A 26,685-nucleotide genomic window follows, 5' to 3' on the forward strand; every position below is an offset into this window, starting at 1 on the left:
TGCCTTAAATCACCGCTGTATTAACAAGGACTGAACTTTTTTTTTCATAATTGTGTTGCTTTTTCAAATTTGAAACTGACTCCTGCTCTGCGGCTCCTGCTGCTGCAGCTATTATGGTGAAGCTGTAACACAAGAACTCTGCTATATTGAACAGGAGAGTTTAAATACAGCATAACTGCTAATACTACTACTGCTACTGCCACTGATACTACTGCTACTACTAATATTTTACTGCTGCTCCTACTGCTGCTCCTACTACCTATAATAATAAGGAAGAGGATGTGAGCTGTGCCCTCACACTGTTCATACTGGTGGTGTATCAGTGTATCAGTATCAGTTCAGCTCCACTGTGCTGTTAGAAAGTCTCAGTCATGCAGTTGGCTCCACACAGAGAGACACTGGGGCCACAGCTGGAGGGGCTGGAACATCTGTTTGGATTGTAGCTGCACAGAGACAGACTCAGGGTCTGAGGGAGTCAACTGGAAGAGCTGCTGTCCAACAGGCTCAGTACATAGGGGACAAACACTGCTGAGCTTTTCTTTCTTTTTCATTTAAATTATTGATCACAGTCACAGGACAGCCAGTTCTTATTCAGTCCACCTTGACTCCGGATTTCTGTGCTGACCTGAATGACCTCACTGCCACCTTGAGCACAGGCTCTCCTCACACTGCCCTTGACCATGACCAGAAGACATTACTGTCTGGAGACACAACAACTCTGTGAGTCACTGCAGGACACCAGTCATTGGACACTGCCTGACCAACATCGACAGCAAGACACACAGGACCATATTCAGGACACCAGTCACTGGACACTGCCTGACACAGACAGCAAGAATTACAGGACCATATATACATAATTGATTATCTTGATACTGATTTAAAAATATAATACTTGTCTACAATTTTTTTTAGTTCAATATCTGATCTCTTCCTGTCCCTGCAGCACCTGCAGCCCTGCTGTCTGTATCTGTATCTGTGTTTCCTCCAGTGAGACACAGAGCTGCTCCTGTCTCTCCTCTCCTCCGCACTGCTGGGAGTGTCTTCAGGGAGAGGAAACAGTGATGTGGCTCTGATATATATGGAGAAGACTGAAAGGGCCCTGTGTGATTGGCCGTCCCGCCTGTGTGAGAGGTTCCTGCTGTCAGTCTGAAAAGGCAGTGCTGTGTGTGATTGGCGGGGTGGGGGGCTGTGTTGTTACTGGGGGTCCGGGGTGCGGAGCAGCAGCTCAGTTGCCCTGTGGGCTCAGGGGTGAAGACAGGGGTCTCAGCTGCGCTCTGTCCTGATGACAATGGAGAGCTGCCTGTCCATCTTCTCTCTCGCTGTCCTGGTGCTGCACAGCTCAGCCAGTAAGTGTCCAGTCTTCTCCTGTCCAGACAGACAGACAACAACAGGAATTAAATTAAGTAAAGTTTTGATGGAAATGGAGCAATAAGTGGGTTGAACAATTTTTAAATGTTTATTTTACATTTAGCTTTGTGGGTATTCATCAAAAATATTATAACTGTATTTTATCTTGGTCTGTAAGTAAGGGAATATAATTAGTTGTGTCTAAATATAATTAGTTGCTTTTAATTTTTATTGGATTTTTTAAAAATATTCTTAAGATTTCTAAACATTATATAATAATAATGTTATAGATGGATAGAGCAGAAGCTGGCCATTATCATCCTCTATTGATAATTTGTGAAAACATGGAGTGTATAAAATCTTTAAAAAGTTATTTAACTTACTCGTTACTGTAATAATACACTTTATATATAAGTGATAATTTGAGTGATATGCTGTGACATGTGAAAAAGTCTTCATTTACTCGAAAACAAAAAAAGTGTGAGCAATAAAAAATGTTTCTAGAATAATATCATATTATACAGGATGATTCAGAAATACCCTGGGTTGTTTATTGTTTTATTGTGTTCAATTCTGACTCCTCAGTATTGTATTATTACAGACTGGTGCATTAATAGAGATACACGTGTTTTTAAATAGTGAATTATTATTGAGACTGATATTAAATGATTACAGACTGATGTATTAATAGATATACAGTAAATATGTTATTACCACCTAAAGTGTTTATGCTAGAGAATTAAGACTGGAGTTTTAATGCTGCCATTATATCTTTAGTGTATTCAGACAGTCCAGGTTTCTATCGTTAAGCTGTGTGATGTTCAGTTGCTGCGAAAACAAGTAGTTCCTCGAGGTGTTATAAGAATATGTGTTCCAATATGATAGGAAGTTATGAGTGTGAATTCTTCATTTTAAAGACTTACAATTACATTTTGAAAATGTAAAACATTTTCAGTCATAGGACAATTAGCTCTTGTATTTTTATAGTATTAAAACTGATATATGTACAGTATTACCTGGTTCATAAAGACCAGGTTTGCTTGTTTTCACATTGAAAAGGACAGGCTGATAAAAGTTACATTAATTATTGGTTTATAAGCTATAAAATGAAAAATATTAAGAAAATTGTGGAAATTCTTAGTATTGTAGGTGTATTATTATTAACTGGGGTCTCATCAGAAACTGAGGTGTAACATTAATAATTTAACAGCTACAAGACATTGTGGCATTACAGGAGGAATTAAAAAATGGTAGTTGTGTTTTGTGTTTATACAGGATTTGTCTATTATTTAACAGCTAAATAATTTAATTTGTGTTTTTAGGTTAGTTATCTAATGACAGGGTTTTTTTTGTAAATTGTGAAGTTTTAATAAGAATGCTTTATTGTTTTTGACTACATTAGAAATCTGAAATTATTATCAAATGCAATTATATAAGTATGAGTAATACAAATTAAATATTTAATTACCTTATCATACAAATACAATATTTAAAAATTAATTCGTAATCACAGGACTCAAGTTTAGATTTTTGAGCAGTTGCTCAGGACCACATCACAATAAATGTATCCGTGCCTATATGTTAAACCTGTCTGGTATTTTTGAAAAATGTTGTTCTTTAATATAATTTAATCTGATGATCATGTGTTAAGTTTAGGTAAAGGCTAGAAAATCATTGTCAACAATTCACATACAGACAATGGGAATATACACCTCACACACATTTCAGTACAACATGTGAAGTACCTGTCAGCCTCTGACCACTGTTGTGACCACAGGTCCCAGTAACACAGAAACACTGGTCCCAGGACTTGGAAGCCACAGAGTTAGTACAGCCAATGTCCAGTATAGTGACCACAGTCTCCTGGAACCCAGGACCAGCCATCTGAGGTTCTACAGTCATTACAGCCACTGCCCGCCGTAGTGACCACAGCATGCAGAAGTGCTTTTCTGTTTAATTTAAAACTCAGCTTTATGGATATTCCTTAAAATTATAATTGATTTTATTCTGGTGCTATAAATAAGGAAAAATAATAAACAATTTGCAGTATTAACAAGAATTTCATCTCGACAATTAATCATAATATTAATTCAGCTTATATGTTTTTTAAACTATTTTCTATTAATGCTGTATTAATAGTTTTATATGCAGTTATACACTATTACACACAACACAAACTAAGAATAATGTTTTTTAAGTACTAACATATAATTATTATAACTATTAATATTGTAGATATTTAGCAACCTTATCAAAAATGTTGTACAACTTGACAATCCCTTATCTATTACCATAATAATTAAATTACCAAATTTTGGCTGTAATTTGGGTCATGTGCTAGGACTTGTGGACATTTTCCCATTTGCAAACAAAAAGGAATACAAATGTTTTAACAATAATACAACGTCTTCAAAATATTTACCAGGGGTTGTTTATTTCATTGTGCTCATTTCTGCCCTCTCTAACAGGTATAATAACAGACTAGTGTATTAACAGAGATCAGTGTGTTTTTAAACACTGTTGTATTGATCGGACTGATATTTTATTTTACACACTGATGAATTAATATGTTTTATTAAAGTAATTAACTGATGTGTTATTAAACACTGGAGTATTTTTAGACTAATATTTTAACTGAGTTTTAATAAGTGTGTTATTAGATACTAGAGTATTATTGAGACTCCAGTATTATTACTATTGACACATTTTGTATTTACTGTATTATTAAAGTAACATTAATAATAATAACATAATAACATTATGGAAATGTTATTAAAAAATAGAGTATTTTGAGAGAAGGTGACAATTTTAGTGCAAAGAACTATTACAGACAGGTGATCAGAGATAAAAGTATATTTAAGGCACGTTTCCGATTAACAAATAATATTAGTAACTATTGCAGGTGAATGTGCTAATACAAATAAGAGTACTGAAGGTAAATGTATTAAAATATTTTTGATCCATGGTTATTTTTGAGAATGATTACAGTAGTTTTAGATACTATGGTAATTATATTACAGAAGGATCTAACATTGTAGCATGATTGAGGACAAGACATATAGTTGTGTTTATTTGTTATAACAGTCACATTCAGGTGGTAGGTATTTGTATTGCAGTGTGTTGTAGTTTTCTGACCTGAATCCATACTGGGCGCTTTTAGACAACAATGTCCAGTTTCAGTAACAGCACAGGAGTCCTGAGGCAAATCTTGTAGTTTTTTCAACTTTAAACAAAACTTTGGGATCTGTTCAGACTGGAGTTTTATTTGAGAAATGTGTCTATTATGTTGGAAGAAATGTGTATTTGACCCGGAAGTCCTTCATTTTGAAGAGAGGTTTAATTCTTGTTCCATGTTTATTCTGCATTTGACTGATACTTCACAGCTAAATGAATTGTTGTTTGTAAGTCTTAGATAACTAATGATAGGGATCATTTTTCTAACATTATGGAATTAAAAAAAAAAGATTAATAAAAACAACCTGTGCACTGTGATTCTAGAATATATTATTAAGTGCAACTATAATTCAATCTGTGAATTATGTACTAAGATCTTGAGAGGTAAAAGCTAAAGCACATTGTTCACATATTTATCATGTAAGCATAGCAAAAAAATTGAATAAAACGTAGCATATAGTGTGTAATGGAAAAAAAATATTTCACACTCCAAACTGAAGGTGATTAAAAATTTAATCAAAAAGAACAAATCTAGTTACTGTAAATGTGCTCTGGACAGTAAGTATACACACTTCACGTACAGTCTGGGCTGGGACTGACTCGCGTCAACAGCAACATTCCCTCGAGCGCTCACCCTGTCATTCAGATTGGGTCAGGACGTCTTTCAATTAAACCTTCAGTCTTTTATTAAGGCTCCCAGTCACACTAATCACCTCTTTATTTGAAACTGTTCAGAACACCGAATCTCCATCATTAGAGCTAAACCTTGTGAACCTAGCGATCGCATTCCTCTCATAGTCAAGTTTATCACTCGGTTATTTTAATTTCTCACTACTCCTGCTCTTCGATCCTGAAATAGTTTCTCTGTTTTAATTCTTTCCTTTTCCTCGCTGACTCTCCAGCCTCTCTTTTCTTTATTTCAGCTGGGAGACAGGTGTCCCTCTTTATTTTTTCTTTCTGCTCACCCTTTTCATTCAGCCCATCAGCCTGCATTCGATCTGTTACTCCCTGATCATTCAAACTCTGAAAGAGCTCAAAGTCCTGCACCTGGGTTTCAATTATATCTCCTGCTGCAGATTTTCCATCTTTCTGCAGCATTACACTTCACATATTTCAGCACAAGTTGTGAAGCATCCATCTATTAAGAAAATATTTTTATTGATTCTGTTTTGGATTTTATAACTTATTTTCAAAGTAGACTGTTGAAAAGACTTATTAGTGTTTAAATCTCTTACTTGATACAGACATGCGGTCAGTGTGCACTGCTAAGTACATGTGGGGCCTGAGACCCAGATACACCAGATACACCAAACCTTGTTTCAGTCATTAAGCCTTCTGACACCACAGCCACTGTCCATTGTACTGACCACAGCTCCCAGAAACACAGGAGCACAGTCATTACAGCCACTGTCCACTATACTGACCACAGCTCCTAGAAACACAGGAACACAGTCATTACAGCCACTGACCACTTTACTGACCACAGCTTCCAGAAACCCAGAACACCGTCATTAAAGCCACTGTCCATTGTACTGACCACAGCTTCCAGAAACCCAGGAACACAGTCATTACAACCACTGTTCACTGTACTGACCACAGCTCCCAGAAACCCAGAACGCCGTCATTACAGCCACTGTCCACTATACTGACCACAGCTTCCAGGGACCCAGGAACACAGTCATTAGAGCCACTGTCCACTACACTGACCACAGCTCCCAGAAACACAGGAACACAGTCATTACAACCACTGTCCACTCTACTGACCACAGCTTCTAGAAACTGAGGAACATAGTCTTTACAGCCACTGACCACTGTACTGACCACACCATCTAGAAACACAGGAGCACAGTCATTATAGCCACTGTCCACTATACTGACCACAGCTCCCAGAAACACAGGAACACAGTCATTACAGCCACTGACCACAGCTTCCAGAAACCCAGAACGCCGTCATTACAGCCACTGTCCACTATACTGACCACAGCTTCCAGGAACCCAGGAACACAGTCATTAGAGCCACTGTCCACTATACTGACCACAGCTTCCAGAAACACAAGAACACCGTCATTACAGCCACTGTCCACTGTACTTACCACAGCTTCCAGAAACACAGGAAGACCATCATTACAGCCACTGACCACTATACAGACCACATTTTCTAGAAACACAGGAACACAGTCATTACAACTACTGTCCACTCTACTGACCACAGCTTCTAGAAATTGAGGAACATAGTCTTTACAGCCACTGACCACTGTACTGATCACACCTTCTAGAAACACAGGAGCACAGTCATTATAGCCACTGTCCACTATACTGACCACAGCTTCCAGAAACACAGGAGCACCGTCATTACAGCCACTGTCCACTGTACTAACCACAGCTTTTAGAAACACATGAGCACAGTCTTTACAGCTACTTTCCACTGTAGTAACCATAGCAAAACAGCCCTCTGCAGTCACACAGTGATATGGACAGAGAGATATATAACAGGATCTGGACACAGGTGTGTGGAGGGAGAGGTAAGATGGCTGCTGGTGGATTTCCTGTCACTCCACTGTCTCTTGTTCCCCATGGGAGAGACTAGCAATCCAATCAAACAGGTAAAACAAAATAAAAATTCCAGGTGTATTTCTAAAATGTCTTAATATAAAAATATCCAGTAGACATGGTGATAGGTATTGTTTCTCTCTCTCTGCAGGCAGTGCTGATGTGAGGCTGGTGAATGGAGCCAGTCCCTGTGAGGGGACAGTGGAGGTGTATCATGGTGGAGAGTGGGGGACAGTTGACGACTCAAACTGGGATCTGAATGACACTATGGTGGTGTGCAGACAGCTGGGCTGTGGATCTGCTGTTTCAGCACCAGGAGGAGCTCACTTCGGACCAGGGTCTGGATCAGTCCTGCTGAGTGAGGTTTCCTGCAGGGGGTCAGAGTCTACGCTGAGGGACTGTGGAAAAGATGAAGTGAAACAGGAAGGCTATTCTCACATCTGGGACGCTGGGGTGAGGTGTTCAGGTAGGAGACACAGACTCTCTCCAGTCTCCAGCACTGAGGAGAATTAAAACTCCTCGATTTATCTAGAGTCCATCATCACGATCCGTCTGTCCATCCTCCCATTCTTACTGCTCCTGTCCAGCTGAGAGCTGTGACATCACTCCTCCCTGTCACTGTGTGTCTTTTCTCCTTCTGGATTGTATTTCCTGCAGTGTGTAGAAAAGATACTGAAAACTGTCTGAAACCCCCAACCCCACCTGTATGATTCCTGTTAGGTTTTACAATTGACCAATAAAGAGGCCAAAGGACAGTGTTTGATCATAAGGCTGTAAATCTACAAATAAATTTACAGTATGTGACCGATAGATCAGTATAAACAAATTTATTCTTGGTCTTGATTTGAAAACTCCAGTTTGTCCTCCTTGTAATTCATCAGGATCATTTTCACTTACAGTTCTGCTGTGTCTCTCTTACTTCTCCCTTTTCTCTATTTAATTCAGATTCAAAGAGCTGTATTGATCAAAGAATTACAGCATTGACATTGAACATCAGTTGCTTTTCTCTGACATATTTACAAACATTACAACAACGACCGCATTCTGTGAGATTGAGTGAAACAAATTAGTTACAACAATATCTAAAAACTATAGAAATAAAAACTATAGAAGAAAAACAATATGACTGATATGTATTCTCAAAATTTAATCTAATACAAAGTAGAGGAGATCTCTCAGCTTCCTGGTCCATTTGGTAGTCAGTATTGATCCAAGGATCTCATCCACTGTTTCTTCAAGAAAGCTGGGATATCTGGTAACCTGTTCCATATTCCTACAATCCTTTAGCAAAGGTGCCCTCAGTTCTCAGTGTACATACAGTATGGAATGTTTTAAATACATCATGAATACATTCACATTCTTAAAAAATAACTAAAAAATCTGATATAACATCTCTGTTTCTCTAGGGAAAAATGTCCCTCTCCCTCTGTTTTATGTTTTCCAGGGTTGAGGTTTCAGAAAATAAAAACACTTTGTAAGTTAGTGTCAAACCCAGAAGCCAGCTGCTGTATACAGGCAGCTATTTGGATGAACACAAATAAAGCCTTCATTTCCAAAGTAGTGTTTCATTATTTACAGAACAATAAAAAACAACCCAAAAACAAAAAACTAAAGCTAAACATTTGAATGAGCATCTTCACATGAAGGAATACAACAGGCAGTTAAGCTGCTTACCAGCTCTTTAATATCTTTCTCAAAAGCGATCAGTCCCTTCCTTCTGCTCCCATCTCATCAGGGTGAACTGCTTCCTGCTTTTAAATGTCAGCTTACAGGCGACTGAGGATGGCAGATCAATCTTCATGGGTTTGACAGAAATCACAATCTTGTCTTGTCTCCACATGCTCATCCCTTTACAAATTTAGAAAATAATATGTAGGCACTGTACCTGAAATAAGGTCACATATGCACACGTCTGTAGCCAATATATACTGTAAATACATGAAGAATAATACTGTTTCTATTAATCTTAATAGAAGTGAGCTTTGGTAATTGAGCCTATACTTCCTCAGGGTCTGTTTCTCTTTACTGTGTCTTACCCTCAGCTAGTGTGTGTTGTCATAATGTCCAGAGTGTGTGTCAATGCCCAGGTCAGACAGTCCTGCTCCAGCAGTGCCAGGCTGTGACAGTCCTGGACTTGTCCAGAGTGTGTGTCAGTGCCCAGGTTAGACAGTCCTGCTCCAGCAGTGCCAGGCTGTGACAGGCCTGGTCTTGTCCAGAGTGTGTGTCATTGCCCAGGTCTGACTGTCCTGCTCCAGCAGTGTCAGGCTGTGACAGTCCTGGACTTGTCCAGAGTGTGTGTCAGTGCCCAGGTTAGACAGTCCTGCTCCAGCAGTGCCAGGCTGTGACAGGCCTGGTCTTGTCCAGAGTGTGTGTCATTGCCCAGGTCTGACTGTCCTGCTCCAGCAGTGTCAGGCTGTGACAGTCCTGGTCTTGTCCAGAGTGTGTGTCAGTGCCCAAGTCAGACTGTCCTGTTCCAGCAGTGTCAGGCTGTGACAGTCCTGGTCTTGTCCTGAGTGTTTGTCAGTGCCCAGGTCAGACAGGCCTGCTCCAGCAGTGCCAGGCTGTGACAGTCCTGGTCTTGTCCAGAGTGTGTGTCAGTGCCCAAGTCAGACAGTCCTGCTCCAGCAGTGTCAGGCTGTGACAGTCCTGGTCTTGTCCAGAGTGTGTGTCAGTGCCCAGGTCAGACAGTCCTGCTCCAGCAGTGCCAGGCTGTGACAGTCCTGGTCTTGTCCAGAGTGTGTACCAGTGCCCAGGTCAGACAGTCCTGCTCCAGCAGTGCCAGGTTGTGACAGTCCTGGTCTTGTCCAGAGTGTGTACCAGTGCCCAAGTCAGACAGTCCTGCCCCAGTAGTGCCAGGTTGTGACAGTCCTGTTCACAGTTTTTGTCAGGGGGCAGGTCAGGCAGTCCAGCTGCAACAGTAGCTGGACTGGGTATGTTAGGCTTGGTTTTCTATAACCTCTGCACCACTTTGGATGTGATGTCTAAAACAACTTTATTAAAAATAATTTAAATTTTTTGAATCCAATTCCCTTTATTTTTTATATGTAAGTGTTCATTTCTGCTTTATATTGAAGGGCATTGTTTAGTTCCCAGGTTTACTCCAGGTTTATCAGGAAGCTTTGGGGTAGAATGTGTTCTTCATCTTGGTTCAGGGTCTCAGATATCTGCAGGTCAATTACTTGTGTTTCACAAACAAATTCCCACTTTGAAGCCCAGAGTTCTAGGATGTCAGCTCCTGTGACACAGTGGGGTGTCCAGAGGTTCTGGTCATTTTAATTATTTTTCATTGATCTCTCAGTGTTTCTGTGACAGTGACTTGATCTGCAGTGAATGTGTGCTTGATAATTTACAGATTAATTTTTGGCTGAGCATTTTCCCAAAATTCCAAAACAGTGTATAGTTTTAGTATTATTTAGAATTCCTCACAATTTTGTTCAAATAATGAATACTCACTCTCTATTACTGCTCTCTCTTCCTATCTTTTCTTATATTCAAGCATATCGAGTGGTCAGGGACAGTGATCTCTGTTATTGTTCTGATATTCCAGCTCATTGAGTGGTCAGAAAGGTCAGGGACAGGGATCTCTGTTATTGTTCTGATATTCCAGCTCATCAAAGGGTCAGACTGGTCAGGGGCAGTGATCTCTGTTATTATTCTGATATTCCAGCTCATTGAGTGGTCAGAAAGGTCAGGGACAGGGATCTCTGTTATTGTTCTGATATTCCAGCTCATCAAGGGGTCAGACCGGTCAGGGACAGTGATCTCTGTTATTGTTCTGAAATTCCAGCTCATCGAGGGGTCAGAGTGGTTGGAGGCAGTGATCTCTGCTCTGGGAGACTGGAAGTGCAGCACGGAGAGACCTGGGGCTCAGTGTGTGACTCTGACTTTGACTGGCAGGATGCAGAAGTTGTCTGTCGAGAGCTGGACTGTGGGGTTCCCTCACAGGTGCTGAAGGGGGCTCATTTCGGGAAGGGGGAGGGACAGGTCTGGACAGAGGAGCTCCAGTGCCAGGGAAGTGAATCGCACCTGTCCTTCTGTCCAAAGTCCTCCACAAAGACACAGAGCTGCACCCATGAGAATGATGTGGGACTGGAGTGTTTTGGTAAGAGGGGGATAATTCATTTCATTTTGTTTTTAATGGAGCTCAAAACTGAAGCTTAGAAGAGAAACAGATAAGTGTGTCTATAGCTCTGATTCAATACTGGGGATTGGTGTTTAACCATGAAAACTCAATACGATGATCTTCTGATCACCAGTAGCTTAATTAAACCATAAATTACCAGCCTTGCTGATGAATAAAGTACTTTAGATTGAATTGGGTTGAACAGTAACATGTTAGTGAGATACTTATATGACAGTAATTTAAAGCTCAGTATTGTAAGTATACTTGAAGATGCCATTGAATGAAATAGCTGGTTGTTATGTTGTGAATCTGGGTCTCTGCTCTCTCCCCTGTCCTATCTGCAGGATACACAGGGTTCAGGCTGGCGAACGGCTCTGACTCCTGCTCTGGCCGAGTGGAGTTACAGTGGTTCTTCGGGGACTGGGGGACAGTGTGTGATCTCTACTGGGACCTGAGAGATGCTAGGGCTCTCTGCCAGCAGCTAGGCTGTGGGGAGGCTGTAGCAGTGCCAGGACTGGCCTGGTTTGGACAGGGCAGTGGACCAGTAAGAGCTGATGTGTTTGAGTGCAGGGGGAACGAGAGCCGTCTCTCACACTGCACTGTCTCTTCATGGGGGAGAGCAGGGTGCTCTCATGGACAGGATGCAGGAGTCATCTGCACTGGTGAGAATCGTGTGTTTAAAACACAGTGACACTCCCTCTGCTTACACACAGCAGCACACTGTTTTCATTATTAACTGAATATCTGCTCTGTTGCACACTGCCAGTTATGTAAGAGATGCAAAGATGAAAACACATATTCCTAAAAACGTGAGTGTGTTTTAAAAATATCATATCTAACTCAAATATTCCCTCAAGGGGTTATTAGGTTGTCATTTGCTTTCTGATGGATAGATACACAAATACACTGATGACTAAAAATCAGTTTTATATTTATATTGATTTCACTGATGGTTCTAAAAGATTAAAGAAAGTTCTGTACCTCAGTATCCTGTAATTAACATCTGACCTGCTTAATTAGTTTAATTAATAGAGCCTAACCAAACAGGAGCCTGAAAAGAAAGTGAATCTCAGAAAGTCAAGGTTTACAGATGTTATGTACACCTGAGCCCCACACACAGCTGACACTCCACTGGTGAAACATCACTCCTGTGGACAGAAATGAGCTGCTTCCTTCTCTTTTACAGACTCAAATATGACCAGAGATTCACCTGGAGCAGGTAATAATAATAATAATAATAATAATAATTGCTTACACTTATATAGCGCTTTTCTGGACACTCCACTCAAAGCGCTTTACAGGTAATGACAGGGACTCCCACCCACCACCACCAATGTGCAGCATCCACCTGGATGATGTAAAGAGTAAAGAGAGAATGAGGACTGTCTTAATCACATCAGTGCTGTTTTAATTGTAGTTTCATTTCTCGTGTTAAATTGCTCCTCTCACACACGGTTCACAGTCTGATTTCTCTCTCTCTGTTTGTTTTCCTTCTTCAGCTGTTCCCTCTTCCAAAACACCAGGTATGAATTAGCCCCTGTTTTGTTTCTCCAGGGCTCTCAGTGTGTGCTGATGTCTCTGTTGCTGAGTGGAATCCCAGATCAGTCTGTGAGGCAACAGCTGTGTGTGATCAGTTTGTTCTGTGTGTCACAAACACACTCAGATCTTTGGGATCTACGGCAAACACATCTATCTGTGTACTGCAATACTGCTTATATATATATACTGCTTATTGAACTTGAACTTGAACTTTATTGCCACATGTAACCGGTACTGGTACAATGGAATTCTTACTTACAGAAAGTCTCTCGATTGTAAAACAAGTGTAAAAAACAAAACAAAGTGCAAACAGTGCATCAAGGCAATATACAAACAAACAGTAGACAATGTTCAAGTAAACATGTAGACAGTTTGAATGTAAACAATACAGACGTGTAAACAATGACTGGAGATGTGCAATAGATAAGAAATCATAATGAGGTAGATGGTGATGGTGTAGGTGTGGTCCGAGGGGGATGGCTAAATGTGTTCGCCAATCTCATTGCTTGTGGATAGAAGCTATTGAAGAATCTAGTGGTAAGTGCCCGTATGCTCTTATATCTCTTGCCTGAGGGCAGTGGGGTGAAGAGCTCATGCCCGGGGTGGTGACTGTCCTCTGTGATGGCAAGAATTCTACCACGGCAGCGGTCCTCATAGAGCTGTTTAATCTCGGTGAGACCGCAGCCGATGATCTTCTGGGCCATATTGACCATTCTCTGCAGTGCCTTTCTTTCTCACGAAGAGGTGTTGCCATACCACACGGTGATCCCGTTGGTGAGGATGCTCTCGATGGTGCAGCGGTAGAAGTTCACCAACACATGTATTGGCATCCCCCATCGCTTGAAGCACCTCAAGAAATAAAGGCGCTTATGAACAATCTGTTACAATAAGTGTATATATTAAAATTAATCAAAAGTCAAGAAACACTGTACTTGAACTGTATCTGCTGTGCCTTGTGAGCTGAGCTACTCTTCAACTTGTAACAGCAGGTCATGGTGATCTCTTAAAACTGCACTGACCTCTGACCCCTGACCTCTGATTCTCTGCTCCTAGATCAGCACTCCCTCAGCCTGGTTGGGGCAGGAGGTGATTGTGCTGGGAGGCTGGAGGTTTCTCACAATGGCTCCTGGGGGACAGTCTGCGATGACTCCTGGGACCTGGCAGACTCTCAGGTGGTGTGCAGGCAGCTCCAGTGTGGGATGGCCCTCAGTGCCCCAGTGCCAGCCTCCTTCAGCCAGGGAACTGGACCCATCTGGCTGGACGAGGTGGGCTGTCTGGGGAACGAGTCGTCCCTGGGGGAGTGTCCCTCAGCAGGGTGGGGACGACATGACTGTGGACACAAGGAGGATGTGAGAATCCTGTGTTCAGGTAGGGGAGATAATTAAAATTACAATGATTCAGATTCTTTAATCCCACATTGTGGATATGGCTTGCATCTAGAGTGCCTAGATATGTTTGACTTGTGAGGATGTGAGAATCTTGTGTTCAGTAAGTTAACTAAATAAAATAATCCACATACTGGAATTCCACATTGTGGATATGGTTTGCATTTGGAGTGCTTAAATACATCTTACTGAGGAAAAGACTGAGCTGGATGTAGAATTAATTTTAAAATAAATATTTATATTTATGATACAGTTGTGAATGCACATATTCACCTCCCAGCAAAAATAAATAAAGAGAGAAAGAAACTCTGGCATTCAAGATAAATTCCCCTCCACTAGTGTTTGGGGATATATTAATCTGAGTCCTCCAGTAAACTCTAGGGTCCAAACTTTAAACTTCTCACATCAATAAGACCTATTGTCTGTTTGGGTGTATTTGTCTTGGCCATGATCTTTCATGATTTTCTGCCTCAAATGTTTCATTTTGATTTGTTCCAAGAATGGCTTCTGGTCAGATCCTGATGAACCACTTGGTGTTAAATGTCACCCTGAGCCTCGTTTTCTCCACTCACAGCGCTGCACTGCTCACCCTGAGCCACGCATTCTACTTTCATGCCTCAGTCTCTTAGTTGTGCTGCTGCTGAATAGCCAAGCTGATCAGAATGACGTTTTGGGTCAGAACCTGATCATGTAATGGGATTTTAAAGCTCTGTGTGATGCACTGTCCAGATTCTGAATGAACACACCTGTCACCTTCATGTCAACTGTGTTATTGTACAGCTGTACTTATTTCATTATGTGAGTCAGTTATAACTGGATTAGTACAGGAAATGAGACTGGTTACCATTCACATTGTTTGCTGGTTGTTTCTTACCAGTTCAGAATGAAACGTTGGGCTGTCTTGTCAGGGTTTGTTTCCTTTAACTTTCCCTGCTGTCTCGACAGATCACACTCTCCTGAGGCTGTCTGCAGGATGTTCAGGACAGGCAGAGGTTTACTACAATGGCACCTGGGGCAGCATCTGTGCCAACGGCATGACAGACACCACAGCTGCAGTGATCTGTAAACAGCTGGGTTGTGGAGACAAGGGCACCATCAGAGAGACAAACTCCAGGCTGAGGCCTGATCCCAAATGGCTGGACTTTATCTCCTGTCGCAAACACGACTCCACCCTGTGGCAGTGTCCCTCCTCCCCCTGGGGTCAGAATGACTGCACAGACCGGGAAGTGGCTAACATCACCTGCTCAGGTACAGGGTGAAGAGTAATGCTCTGTGAATTAGTGTTTTGCCATATTTAGAACAGACAAAAGCTTTAAACTGAATTCTTATTAATTTATATCCAAGCATGTATAAAAATGAAAGCAATGTCATTGTTATTCATTTTATAATAATAATAATGTTTTTATATGATTATTAATCTTTGAAGGTCCTAGAAAAAAAGCTGACAGAAGCACTCCAGCCCCTCAGGAAGAGCAGCCTCAGCTGTACTGCCCAGGTGAGTTCAGTGTGTAAAACAGTCAGAGACACTGCAGCCCTGAGCTGAGGAACAGTAACCATACAGCTCTCTTCCAGAGTCATTCAATACCTCACTAATCTCTACTTCAGTCACTGAGCTGAAGACACTCAGTAACCTCTCTGCTCTCGTCTACAGTCACAGATCTAATGACACTCGGTAACCTTTCTGTTGACTTTCAGTCCCACTGGCTCTGCGCCTGGCTGGAGGCACTAACTGCTCTGGGCGGGTGGAACTGCGGTATGAGGGCTCCTGGGGGACAGTCTGTGATGACTCCTGGGACCTGCAGGATGCCCAGGTGGTCTGCAGACAGCTGGACTGTGGGGACGCAGTGAGCGCAGCAATAGAGGCCTCATTCGGACCAGGAAATGGCGCCATCTGGCTGGACGAGGTGAACTGCACAGGCAGTGAACTTCACCTGTGGGACTGCTGTCACTCTGGACTGAATCAGAGCGACTGTCGACACAAGGAAGATGCAGGGGTTACCTGTACAGGTGAGGAGAGTCTTAGAACTGTAGATGAACAAGGTAGCAGATCAATGGAGAAGTTAGACTGATGTCACCCATACTCTATCACTGCTTAATATCTAACTGAATCAACTAAGATCATCAGTGACAAGATTGGGATGTTTTGTAGCCATGTGTGTGTGAACAGCACTAGGCTTTAATTCCGAACAAGACACCATTCATCCTGCAATCCTAGATTTGACCTCAAGGAACAAATGTAAAGATTTTTTTTTTATTAAGACCACTCTGGATTCAACTTGCTATAAAACCAAAGGCAAAATAATAACAGTTCTCCTATCTCTTTTACAGGTTTGTCAAAGACAACAGCCAGTCCAGCAACAGCTACAGGTGAACAGAAATCCTCCTTGTCATTGATAACTCCTGTCTTTCTGTCTCTTCAGATTCCCAGTGTTGTTGTAGTGTCTCCTCTCCTCCCTCAGGGTGAAGATCAGTCTTTTCAGATTCCCAGTGTTTGCAATAGTGTCTCCTCTCCTTTCTTAGGGTGAAGATCAGTGCCTCTTCAGATTCCCAGTGTTGCTATAGTGTCTCCTCTCCTCTCTTAGGGTGAAGATCAGTGTTTTTAGATTCCCAGTGTAGATCTTGTGCTAGTGTCCTCTCTTTCCTCACTGATTTACTGACAGTCCTGATGGGTTAGATTGGGAATCCTTAACTTTTCTTCATTGATCTTAGGTTCACCCTGAAGCATGATACCCACATATGGGAACAGGAGGAGAACAGGACATGTGTCGAAGTGTATATGAGCCCAAGAGCACCTCTCCTGATCCCTGTTCATCCATTGTCTCCCCCTCTCTCAGGCAGAACCAGGACAACACCCCAGACACAGCCGCTGGGAGACCTGTCCGCCTCGCCCCTGGTCCTCCTGCTGCTGGGAGCTCTGCTCTTCGTGGTGCTGGCTCTGTTAGTGGGGCAGCTGATCCAGAACAGGAAGCTGAGGAAAGGTAGGGAGAGAACTCACCATCCACATAGTGACCTCTAGTGGTCATTTCTGTCACTCACATGGAACTGATATTTATATAATTCCCTTGAGGAATAAACCTGGTAGAGAAAACCATTTGAAGTTTAAGAAAGATTATCAACAATTAAAGATGGAGATATCAAGAAATTTGCAAATCCAGAAGCATAACATTTAGGTGCTCTAATGTCCAAAGAAGGTTTAGTAGTCAATGTTTGATCTTGTACTCTGCTCCCTGCATGTTAACCCTGAGTGTCTGTTTCCTCACACAGCCCTATCTAAGGGAGCACTCACCCCTTATCATGATGCCGTCTACGAGGAAATAGAGTACAAACTGGCCAGAGAGGGAACCTACAGCGCCCCCAGGAGAGGTGAGTGGAGAGAGTCTTCAGGTGTGATTAGTCTCCACCCTCGGAGGAAGATCTGAGGATTACACTTGTAGAAAATCTCACTCAACTGGTTTCTGACAAAAAGAGTATTTTTTAGTTTTAAACCTGTAGGGTTTTTTCTCAACTGGTGTCAAACTAAGTGACGAAAATCAACACAGCACGAATCTGGATCTGCCTTATAAACACAAACTCACACCCTGGCTTCTCTTCCAGTAGAGGACACTGAGGCTGCTGTTCGACTGCAGGTATTGATCTGTCCTCCTGTTCACAGGGAGATTCCTCTCTGATGAGATGCCCTCTGGATATGACGATGTGGAGGACAGTGAGCGAGACCCAGTACCAGGTGAGGGAAGATGGAGTCAGGGGGCTCAGTGTGGGAGTGGGGGTGTCTTCAGTCCAGTACTCTCTCTCATCCCAAACCAGGCTGACATTTAGAGAACTTAAGTACAGATGCAGCCATTCAAAATGCACGGGCGATACCGCATTATTTTCCGGTATGCTGTACGCAGTCTACCGCAAGTTACCGGTAAATACCGCAAGTTACCGGTAAATACCGCTAGCAAAATAATAGTATCCGGAATTTCCGCAAGGTGGAGCTAATAAAGCTCAACCTCTCATGTTTGAGCTGTAGCCATCAAAGTCTTTAACGAAGATATTAATAATAGTATTAATAATAAATGACCTTGGACAAGCTGTAAACTCAAAGTATTGCCCTGGTCCACATTCTTTTTTTCATTGACCGTCTTTGTAAAAGTAACACCGCAGCATTTCGCAATCACGCATTTTTTTCCAATCATGCAAAGTACAGTAATTTTTGAGAATCGATTCACCATGCCTTACACATGCTCATAAAAGAGATTGATTTAGGAACATAAACATATTACCGTATGAAAACTGTACTGTATACAGTATGTATATGTATATTTAATGTCTTAACTGTGCCCGTTTAAGTATTGAATATTCATATCTAATTTTACCACTGAAGGGAAATCTTAGTAGCTGAGCATAAAAAGAATAGGAGCATACTGCAACGCGTGTGAAGGCCATAAACGATATTAATTTTGGAACATAAACATACAGTATATGGCTGGTCTCGGTACTTTAAAGAAAACATACACGAAACATGGTTTCATTATGACCAGAATCTGTCTTGAGATATTTTTAACTTGATTTACAGTATTTGAGAGGTATGTCTTAACACCGATACTACAGTGCTTAAGTACTACTCACGTATATGTTTCTAGGTTTATATTATGCATTTCATACGGTCAAATTACTTTTGAGCAACTAATAAGAAGCGCGAAACGGTATGCGTTTTAGTTTCGTTTCGTGCTGGGACCCGTGGATTGATTAGAGATATCAAGTACATACAAGTCATTTTTTAAATGTTGTAGTTCGTCTTGAAAAAATGTTACGAGTACATCATCTATCAACAATTACACAGGTTCTGTTTCCATATTGCGGATTTTGGTTACGTAATATTATTTTCTAGATTTCACGTTGTGAATATATGATTTGGGCAAACAGAGCCGCAAAGAAGTACATTATGGGTTGTTGTTTTTTTTGCAGTTTTATCTAGAACAAGCGATGCTTAAACCTTTGTCTGATTCTTGTGAAACTATCCACACGACAGTTACAGTACCTAGGAGTTGACTTCAGTGATGTCACTGATGGGATGTTTCTAAAAATCCATCCTCTGTAAAACGTCTTCTCTAGTTGTCCTGCATATGTATTCGCTAATGAAGCTGTGTGTTCTGAGCCTGGATCTCTACATTTCTGTATGAACCAGCTTAGAGGGCTAAAGACAGCTTGTGTTTAAATTGAGTGTAAGGCAATTTATGCTTCTAAAGTCATGGTCAGCATTTATTTTTGTACTGTGCTGTAAACTTCTTCTGTGCCTAATTACATTATTTTATAGCGTTTTTATAGCGTTATCAAATCCAGTGCCGCTGTTAGTTTCCTGACTCCCATGTCACATGGTCTGTGATTGAAACCTGTAATACCGGTTTAATTCATCACAGCCAGCACTCCGGTTGTAAAGTAGAAGCAGGCGAGATTTCCAGCGAAAAACACCTCCCCCTTCTTCAGGTGTGAGGGTCTTCTGCTCAGAATGAAACGCTAAAATGTAATGTAGGCTCTGAATGGGTTCAATTGTGATTTGGGCTTGATTAAGGTCGCTGCCTTTCATCTTGAAATAACTCATTTCTAAATACCTTTTTCACTGTTAACATCTTGCAGCAACTCTGCGACAAAATATACACTCTGACAGTTCATCCTGCTACCAACATTAAATAAAACAAATCTTAAGATTTCTATATTTATGTCTTTATTTAGTGGTTTCATTAGTGACAAAGGCTAAACGTTCTTGGAAAAATGTCTTTTATGTGTTGCGGAAAAAAACTGACTTGCTTTAACAAAATATGTTTACAAATCCTTTCACCTGGCATTTTCGTAGTTAGAAATTATGGAACGCTCTGTTAAAAGCAAGGGAGTTTTTATGTCCGTTGCAGTTCTTTTGCAACATGAATATAATTATATCGTTATTAATTTCTTGAGATACGCGATTCCATATCATATTCCCTTTTAATCAAATTCTAAAAGTATGCTTGTTGACTCCGGTATCGCGTTAGTTAAAGACTTCGATGCTTAAAATGTTTAGGGAGAAATGGAATACTGGTGTGTATGTTTTCTTTAAAGTACCGAGACCAGCCATATACTGTATGTTTAAGTTCTAAAATTAATATCGTTTATGGACTTCACACGCGTTGCAGTATGCTCCTATTCTTTTTATGCTCAGGCACTAAGTAAAAGGAGATGCTTCATATTGCTTGACTAATTTTAAAAACTAAGTTAGAAATGCAGACGCTCCCTCGGTGCGTTGCTCTGGTGCGCCGGCTCTTACACAGTGCCTGTCTGCCGTAAGCGTTACAATATACATACCCAACACTGCTTGTACCCATCTGTCATGCAAATAAAACACCTTGAATTGAATTGAATTGAGGGGAGAGGGGGGGAATACTAAAGCCAATACTGGCTCAATACCCTCGATGGGCTTTGACGTGCTAATGCGTTGGTTTAACAGTCCGGGTGTGGCAGGCTTCCAATGTCAACTCGACTCGATTGGAAGACAATGAACGTATTTTGTGATATTTAGAAATATAAATTTGTTTGGTGCGAGTGAGGTTTTATTTAATCTCTGACCAAGGGAAACGTTTCATTTTTTCAAAGAAATGTTTGTTAAAAAATAAAGTCATAGTTCTATGGGATTCAATCACAGACCATGTGACATGGGAGTCAGGAAACTACTGTAACACACAGCGCCACCGGATTTAATAACGCAATAAAAACGCTATAAAATAATGTGACTAGGCACAGAAAAAGTTTACAGCACAGTACAATAATAAATGCTGACCATGACTTTAGAAGCATAAATTACCTTACACTCAATTTAAACACAAGCTGTTTTTCTGTATGAACCTCTAAGCTGGTTCATACAGAAAATGTAGAAATGCATTAGCCTGATTATGATTAAAAAACACATAATTAAACACGCGTTTGCGATTTAAATCAGAACACGATTTAAATCAATATAAATGTTTATATTGTAACGCATACTGTCCAGCTTCCATTTCTCTATAAAAATTTACTCTGTTGCACACACACGCACAATAGAAGGAGGAACCGCTGTCAGAAGGGAAGATATGTTCAAAATATCGCAAATATCGATCATGTTGCGATATTTTGAAATATAAGTCAATTGATTGTCCATAATATCGCTATTCTATTTTTTCGAAGAAATGTTTGTTAAAAGAAAAGTCCGGCACCAGCTGGATTTGAACACACAACGTGCCCGTTGGCAGTCACGCACCTAGACCAGTCGGCTACAAGACAGCTCTAATGAATAGGCAGGCGAAACAGCCCTACACAGCCCTGCCGCAGCACACGAATACCGTTATTAAATTCTTTAGATACGCGATTCCATATTATATTCTCTTTTAATCAAGTTCTAAAAGTATGCTTGTTGACTCCGGTATCACGTTAGTGAAAGACTTCGAAGCTTACAATGTTTAGGGAGAAACGGAATTCTGGTGTGTATTTTTTTCTTTAAAGTACCAAGACCAGCTATATACTGTATGTTTATGTTCCAAAATTAATATCGTTTATGGCCTTCACACGCGTTACAGTATGCTCCTATTCTTTTTATGCTCAGCTACTAAGATTTCCCTTCAGTGGTAAAATTCAATACCTACAACGGGCACAGCAAAGACGTTTACTGTAAGTCTTTCTACGACAGACCAACGGACCACGAGTGCCCCTGTTGGTCAACCAATCACGTACTGCGGTGCCACGCGTCATCTTGCGTCATACTGAGCGACGTCACCTGCGGTACGTGTCTGTGACGCGCACTTTGAATGGCTGCATCTGTAGAAAATCCTGAATTATACAAATAGAACCACATGTGTTTGATACCTTATAAAGCCAACTCTTCAATGTTGCCTCACACTAGCCTTATCTCAGCAAATCATAGATGCTGAGCAAAACTAGACCTGGTCAATACTGGGGTAGTAAACAGGGTGCTGCTCTAATTGGTTTTGATAGAAAAGGAGACTGGGGAACAGCATGCTGTAAAAACTGCCTTTCAGATCAGATAAATCAGCGACCCTAGAGTTCTGGCTTAACTATACACCATAAAACATTTAAAATCACACTTTACAATAACTTTGCAGCTCTATGGTCAAACTAAGTCTGAGTCCGGAAGTGTAAATTCTCTGTCTCTCTCTGTGGTTCAGGAGACTCGATAACCTCTCTGAAAGAAGAGTTCCCAGAGTACTATGATGATGCTGTAACTGTAGCTCAGAGCCCAGATGCCTTGTCAGGTCAGTTACTTCAGTCTAGTCACATGGGGAAACTCTGCACCAATCTCAGTGAGTCTGACTCTCTCTACTATGTCTTTGATCTCAGCTTCTGAATACGGAGTCTGTGTTATTCTGCACCAGTCACATGAATCTGACTCTCTGACTCTCTCTCTCTCTCTCTCTCTCTCTGTGATCTCTGCCCTGCACACTCAGTCTGGGTCACTGTGCTGCCAGTGTCCAGCTCCTCTTCAGTTGCACATAGTGTTCAAATCACTCTCTGTCCAAATACAACCAACCTTTCTCTGCCCTGTTGTCCTTCAACATCTTATTTTAAATTTTAAGAATTGTTTTAAATTTCTTACTGAAGTGAATAGGACTAGAAATCAGGTTCCCTGATCTCCTGTACTTGTCTGGAGTTTTAGTTCCAATGTGATGTTCAGTTAATCAGTGTGTTCTAAGGAGCTCCAGCAGTCATGTGCTCTAGATAAATCAGTGCTCTGATATGCGTCACTGAATCTGTACTCTTTGTGGTTCAGGACAGCTGATGTCCCCTGTGACGGAAGAGGCCCCAGAGTACTATGATGATGCTGTAACTGTACCTCAGAGCCCAGATGCCTTGTCAGGTGAGTTATTTCAGTCCAGTCCCATAGAGAAACACTGCACCAATCCCAGAGAGTCTGATTCTGTGCACTGCACGGCACATTTGGATTATAGGGCTCACATCACTGCTCTCTGTCCAAATACATCCGTACGTCACTGCCCTGTTGTCCCTCAACATCTTAATTCAAAACCTAGGATTAGTTTTAAATGTATGACAGACATGAATAGGAGAGGAAATCAGGGTCCCTGATCTCCTGTACTTAAGACTCTGGTGTTTTAGTCGTAACTTGATGTTTAGTTAATCAGTGTGTTCTGACGAGGTCCAGCAGTCCTGCTCTTTAGATGAGTCAGTGTTCTGATGAGTGACAGTGACACATTGCTCTGTGTGCTTCAGGAGAGCTGATGTCCTCTGTGAAAGAAGAGGGTCCAGAGTACTATGATGATGCCATCACTGTGCCCCAGAGTCCAGACACTGTGTCAGGTGAGTTATTATAAATAAGATTCATCAGTACCCCCTGTACCAGCCCACAGTAGCCTTTGTCATTAGAAATTAGTCTCAACCTAATTTCATATCTGCAAATAAACACTAACTGGAAATGAAGAGGCCAGTTTGTGTCAGAATGACAGAGACATTACTGACCTGCTCTTCTGTTTACAGGAAGACTCCTCCCTGATAAGACACCCTCTGGATACAGTGATGTGGGGGACAGTGAGGGTTACCCCATTTCAGGTAAAGGGGGCTACAGCCAGGGGGCTCAGTGTGGGTGAGGTAGTTCAGGGATGGGAAGATAACCTCCAGTAATCCATCTCTGTTGCACTCTCATCCAAGACAGGGGGGAATCAGGCATTTTGCAGTAGCAGTGGCTTCACTCTGTCATGTCCTACAAGGATCAATAACAGCCAATAAAGGCGGAGAGACCTGAATTGTACAAAGTTAGATCACAAAGATCAGAGTGTCATTGAAACCCACCTACTGACACACCCAGCCAATCAGATGATTTAAATTGATCAGCAGCTGATCAATGATGAGGGAGTAAGGTCTAGACAGAGCAAAGCTTTAGATTCCCCAAGACCAGGAATTCTGTTCTCTGACTGCAGAGAGAATTACTAGGCTCAGAAATTACTAGGTCTTCCTCACTGTGGTTTAAGAGCATTGATACTTCATAAGTATAAGTGAATTCTACACTGAATCATCAAGCCTTCCAAAAAGATACAATTTAATTTTAAAAAATCCTATTAAACACTTTTGACTACAATATTGTAACATCTATTCTGTATACTATAACTGTTAGTCCACTAATAGCCATTGATATCAAAGCAGATTACTTCTCAGATATGTTCTATTATGCTTATTTTGTGTTATGCAAATTATAATTATATCAATAAATTGTATATTGTTTGGTTAGAATACATGTGTGAAACTATAGATTATTATGTTTGATTAGTTCCTAGAAGTCTACAAGTACTCTCAAAATATACTGCTATAATTTCTGATTGTTACAGAAAATTAAAATCCCCATTCACTGCACTGCACTCACAACTGGCAACCCACTGAAGCTGAGCAGGTGTGAGCTTGGTCAGTACCTGGATGGGAGACTTCCTGGGAAAAACTAAGGTTGCTGCTGGAAGAGGTGTTAGTGGGGCTAGCAGGAGGCGCTAACCCTGTGGTCCATGTGGGTCCTAATGCCCCAGTGTAGTGACGGGGACACTATACTGTAAACAGGCGCCGTCCTTCGGATGAGATGTAAAAACCGAGGTCCTGACTCGCTGTGGTCATTAAAAATCCCAGGGTGTTTCTTGAAAAGAGTAGGGGTGTACCCTGGCGTCCTGGTAAAATTTCCCATTGGCCTTTATCAATCATGGCCTCCTAACAATCCCCCTCTATAAATTGGCTTAATTACTCTGCTCTCCTCCCCACTGATTGCTGATGTGTGGTGAGTATTCTGGCGCACTATGGCTGCCGTTGCATCATCCAGCTGCACATTGGTGGTGGTGGAGGGGAGTCCCCATTGCCTGTGGAGTGTCCAGAAAAGCGCTATATAAATGTAAGCAATTATTATTATTGTGACTATGTAAGTGTTTTAAAAAATCTAGGTACACCTGGGTAATGTCATCAATTCCAATTCCAATTCCAATTCCAGTACATGACTAGGGGCTGCAAAGCAAGGCGATGTTTGCTGAGATGTTGAGGTGTGAGATTCAGTGATCAAAGCAACCATAAAGTTTAGTTAAGTTCTGGGTAAATGATTGTCAATCAACCGTCCAGGAATGACAGAGCTATTTCTTGCTTCTACTACTTGTCCAGATCAATTGGAAAGACCAGATTGGAGTTTAGTCTTTGACCCTCATAAAGAGAGCTTGCCCTTCTGTTGTTTTTAGAAACTTTAATTTCTTGTTTAGAGAATCCCTTGGTTAAAAAGTACCTCTCCTGGCTAGTGGGAGCATCTTTAGAACAGGGAGATAGGCTCCCATTCATTTTGTAACAGTTGGGTTCACAAAGAGAGAGATTTAACTGTAGGTTGTAATGTCTTTGGTTTAGAAGGTTTGATTTATCTCTTTCTTTTATGTAGGTGTTCTGTAAAAGCTGAATACTTGGTAGCAGTTTGAGGATTTTCTGGATGGTTAGGATGTAGGTGTCTAAAACACCTTGTTAGCAAATTTGTAATTGTGTGCTGTATGTTTATGTTGTGTGTAATTATGTGTGTGTTGTGTTGTTAATAACAAATATTTCACTATTGGGAATATATTTGGCAAAATCTTTACAAGTTGGGGGCTTATGATTATGACTTTATGATTTAATTATTAATTTATCTACTCAGTCATTTCTGATATTCACCATTTTCATAATACTTATTTGTATCGGTATTATGTTAATAACTGAGTCATTTGTAAAAATATGAGTCTGTGTCTCTCTGTCAGGTGTCCCCCACGCTGGCCCTGGAGTGGACAGGGTCCTGCCCACACTGCCCTCTGAAGAAGGAGCCCCTGCCCCTGACAGGACTGACTACGATGATGTTGGGGACGAGTCTCAGGGAGAGGATGGGTGCTGTGAGACTGACAGGGCTGTCTGGGAGAAGCTCCTCCTGTAGGTCTAGACACAGAAGAGCTTCACCAACAGAGTCACACAGTCTTACAACAGTTCTGAGCACTGAGACTGTCTGTGACTGTCTGAGTCCACTTCACTCCACTGTTTCCACACTCACACTGTGACCTGAGTCCACTTCACTCCACTGTTTCCACACTGTCCTCCAGCTTGTGTTTTGCAAAATTGAGACTTGAACATTCCATTTCTGCTCAGCCTTTCTTTTAATACCTTTTGATGTTCCAGATATAGGAAATAAAATTGTTGATTGATGTACAGTTCTGAATGTACCACTTTTGATGGGAATATTTTTTGATACGTTTTATTAAAGTTTTGCTTTGCAATAATCTTTGGTTTTGTTATGCTCATTTCTAATGTATGACGTTAAAGGTATCATTAAAAATTAAGGAGCCCTTGGTCACTCGCAATGATAAAATCATAAGAAAGAAGAAAGTTACTTGTTTGTTTCAAATCATAAGTATCAGGAGATCGACACAAATGTAAAAAAACACTGTACACAAAGATAGACACAACATGATACAACCTAAATGTTATTTAAATTTCCCTACAAATCAAGAGAAATCAAGGGTCCTGCAAGAAGACACTGTATAGCATCACTAATCCTAAACCTACAGAAAATGTATA

At 41.1% G+C, this 26,685-nt stretch overlaps 2 protein-coding genes across 2 annotated transcripts; both read left to right on the forward strand.

Annotated features, from left to right (window-relative positions):
- Positions 1 to 6,994: 6,994 nt before the first annotated feature.
- On the forward strand, positions 6,995 to 12,731 carry LOC148826801 (scavenger receptor cysteine-rich type 1 protein M130-like). The gene is made up of 5 exons (XM_088926374.1): positions 6,995 to 7,046; positions 7,226 to 7,540; positions 10,862 to 11,176; positions 11,542 to 11,859; positions 12,697 to 12,731. Exons 1-5 carry the CDS (start codon positions 6,995 to 6,997, stop codon positions 12,729 to 12,731), a joined length of 1,035 nt encoding a protein of 344 aa, XP_088782500.1.
- A 1,204-nt stretch (positions 12,732 to 13,935) lies between these two features.
- Positions 13,936 to 26,047, forward strand: LOC148826802 (antigen WC1.1-like). Its single transcript, XM_088926375.1, has 11 exons — positions 13,936 to 14,104; positions 15,067 to 15,369; positions 15,817 to 16,128; positions 16,956 to 17,099; positions 17,386 to 17,484; positions 17,774 to 17,845; positions 22,293 to 22,379; positions 22,895 to 22,999; positions 23,353 to 23,439; positions 23,617 to 23,688; positions 25,878 to 26,047. The coding sequence occupies exons 1-11, from the start codon at positions 13,936 to 13,938 to the stop codon at positions 26,045 to 26,047; spliced, it is 1,620 nt and encodes a 539-aa protein (XP_088782501.1).
- Positions 26,048 to 26,685: the final 638 nt, after the last annotated feature.

This window comes from Atractosteus spatula, chromosome 10, assembly GCF_055471065.1.
Source record: "Atractosteus spatula isolate fAtrSpa1 chromosome 10, fAtrSpa1.hap1, whole genome shotgun sequence".
Taxonomy (NCBI): Eukaryota; Metazoa; Chordata; class Actinopteri; order Semionotiformes; family Lepisosteidae; genus Atractosteus; species Atractosteus spatula.

What these genes read in the sequence shown, in the direction of transcription:
- LOC148826801 (XM_088926374.1), top strand. Translation starts at nt 6,995, where the DNA reads ATGGACAGAGAGATATATAACAGGATCTGGACACAGGTGTGTGGAGGG. An exon ending in ACAGGTGTGTGGAGGGAGAG is followed by an intron (nt 7,047 to 7,225) that starts GTAAGATGGCTG and finishes CTCTCTCTGCAG; the next exon opens with GCAGTGCTGATGTGAGGCTG. An exon ending in TGTGGGACTGGAGTGTTTTG is followed by an intron (nt 11,177 to 11,541) that starts GTAAGAGGGGGA and finishes TCCTATCTGCAG; the next exon opens with GATACACAGGGTTCAGGCTG.
- LOC148826802 (XM_088926375.1), top strand. Translation starts at nt 13,936, where the DNA reads ATGGCCCTCAGTGCCCCAGTGCCAGCCTCCTTCAGCCAGGGAACTGGA. An exon ending in TGCAGGGGTTACCTGTACAG is followed by an intron (nt 16,129 to 16,955) that starts GTGAGGAGAGTC and finishes CCCCTCTCTCAG; the next exon opens with GCAGAACCAGGACAACACCC. An exon ending in TGAGCGAGACCCAGTACCAG is followed by an intron (nt 17,846 to 22,292) that starts GTGAGGGAAGAT and finishes TCTGTGGTTCAG; the next exon opens with GAGACTCGATAACCTCTCTG.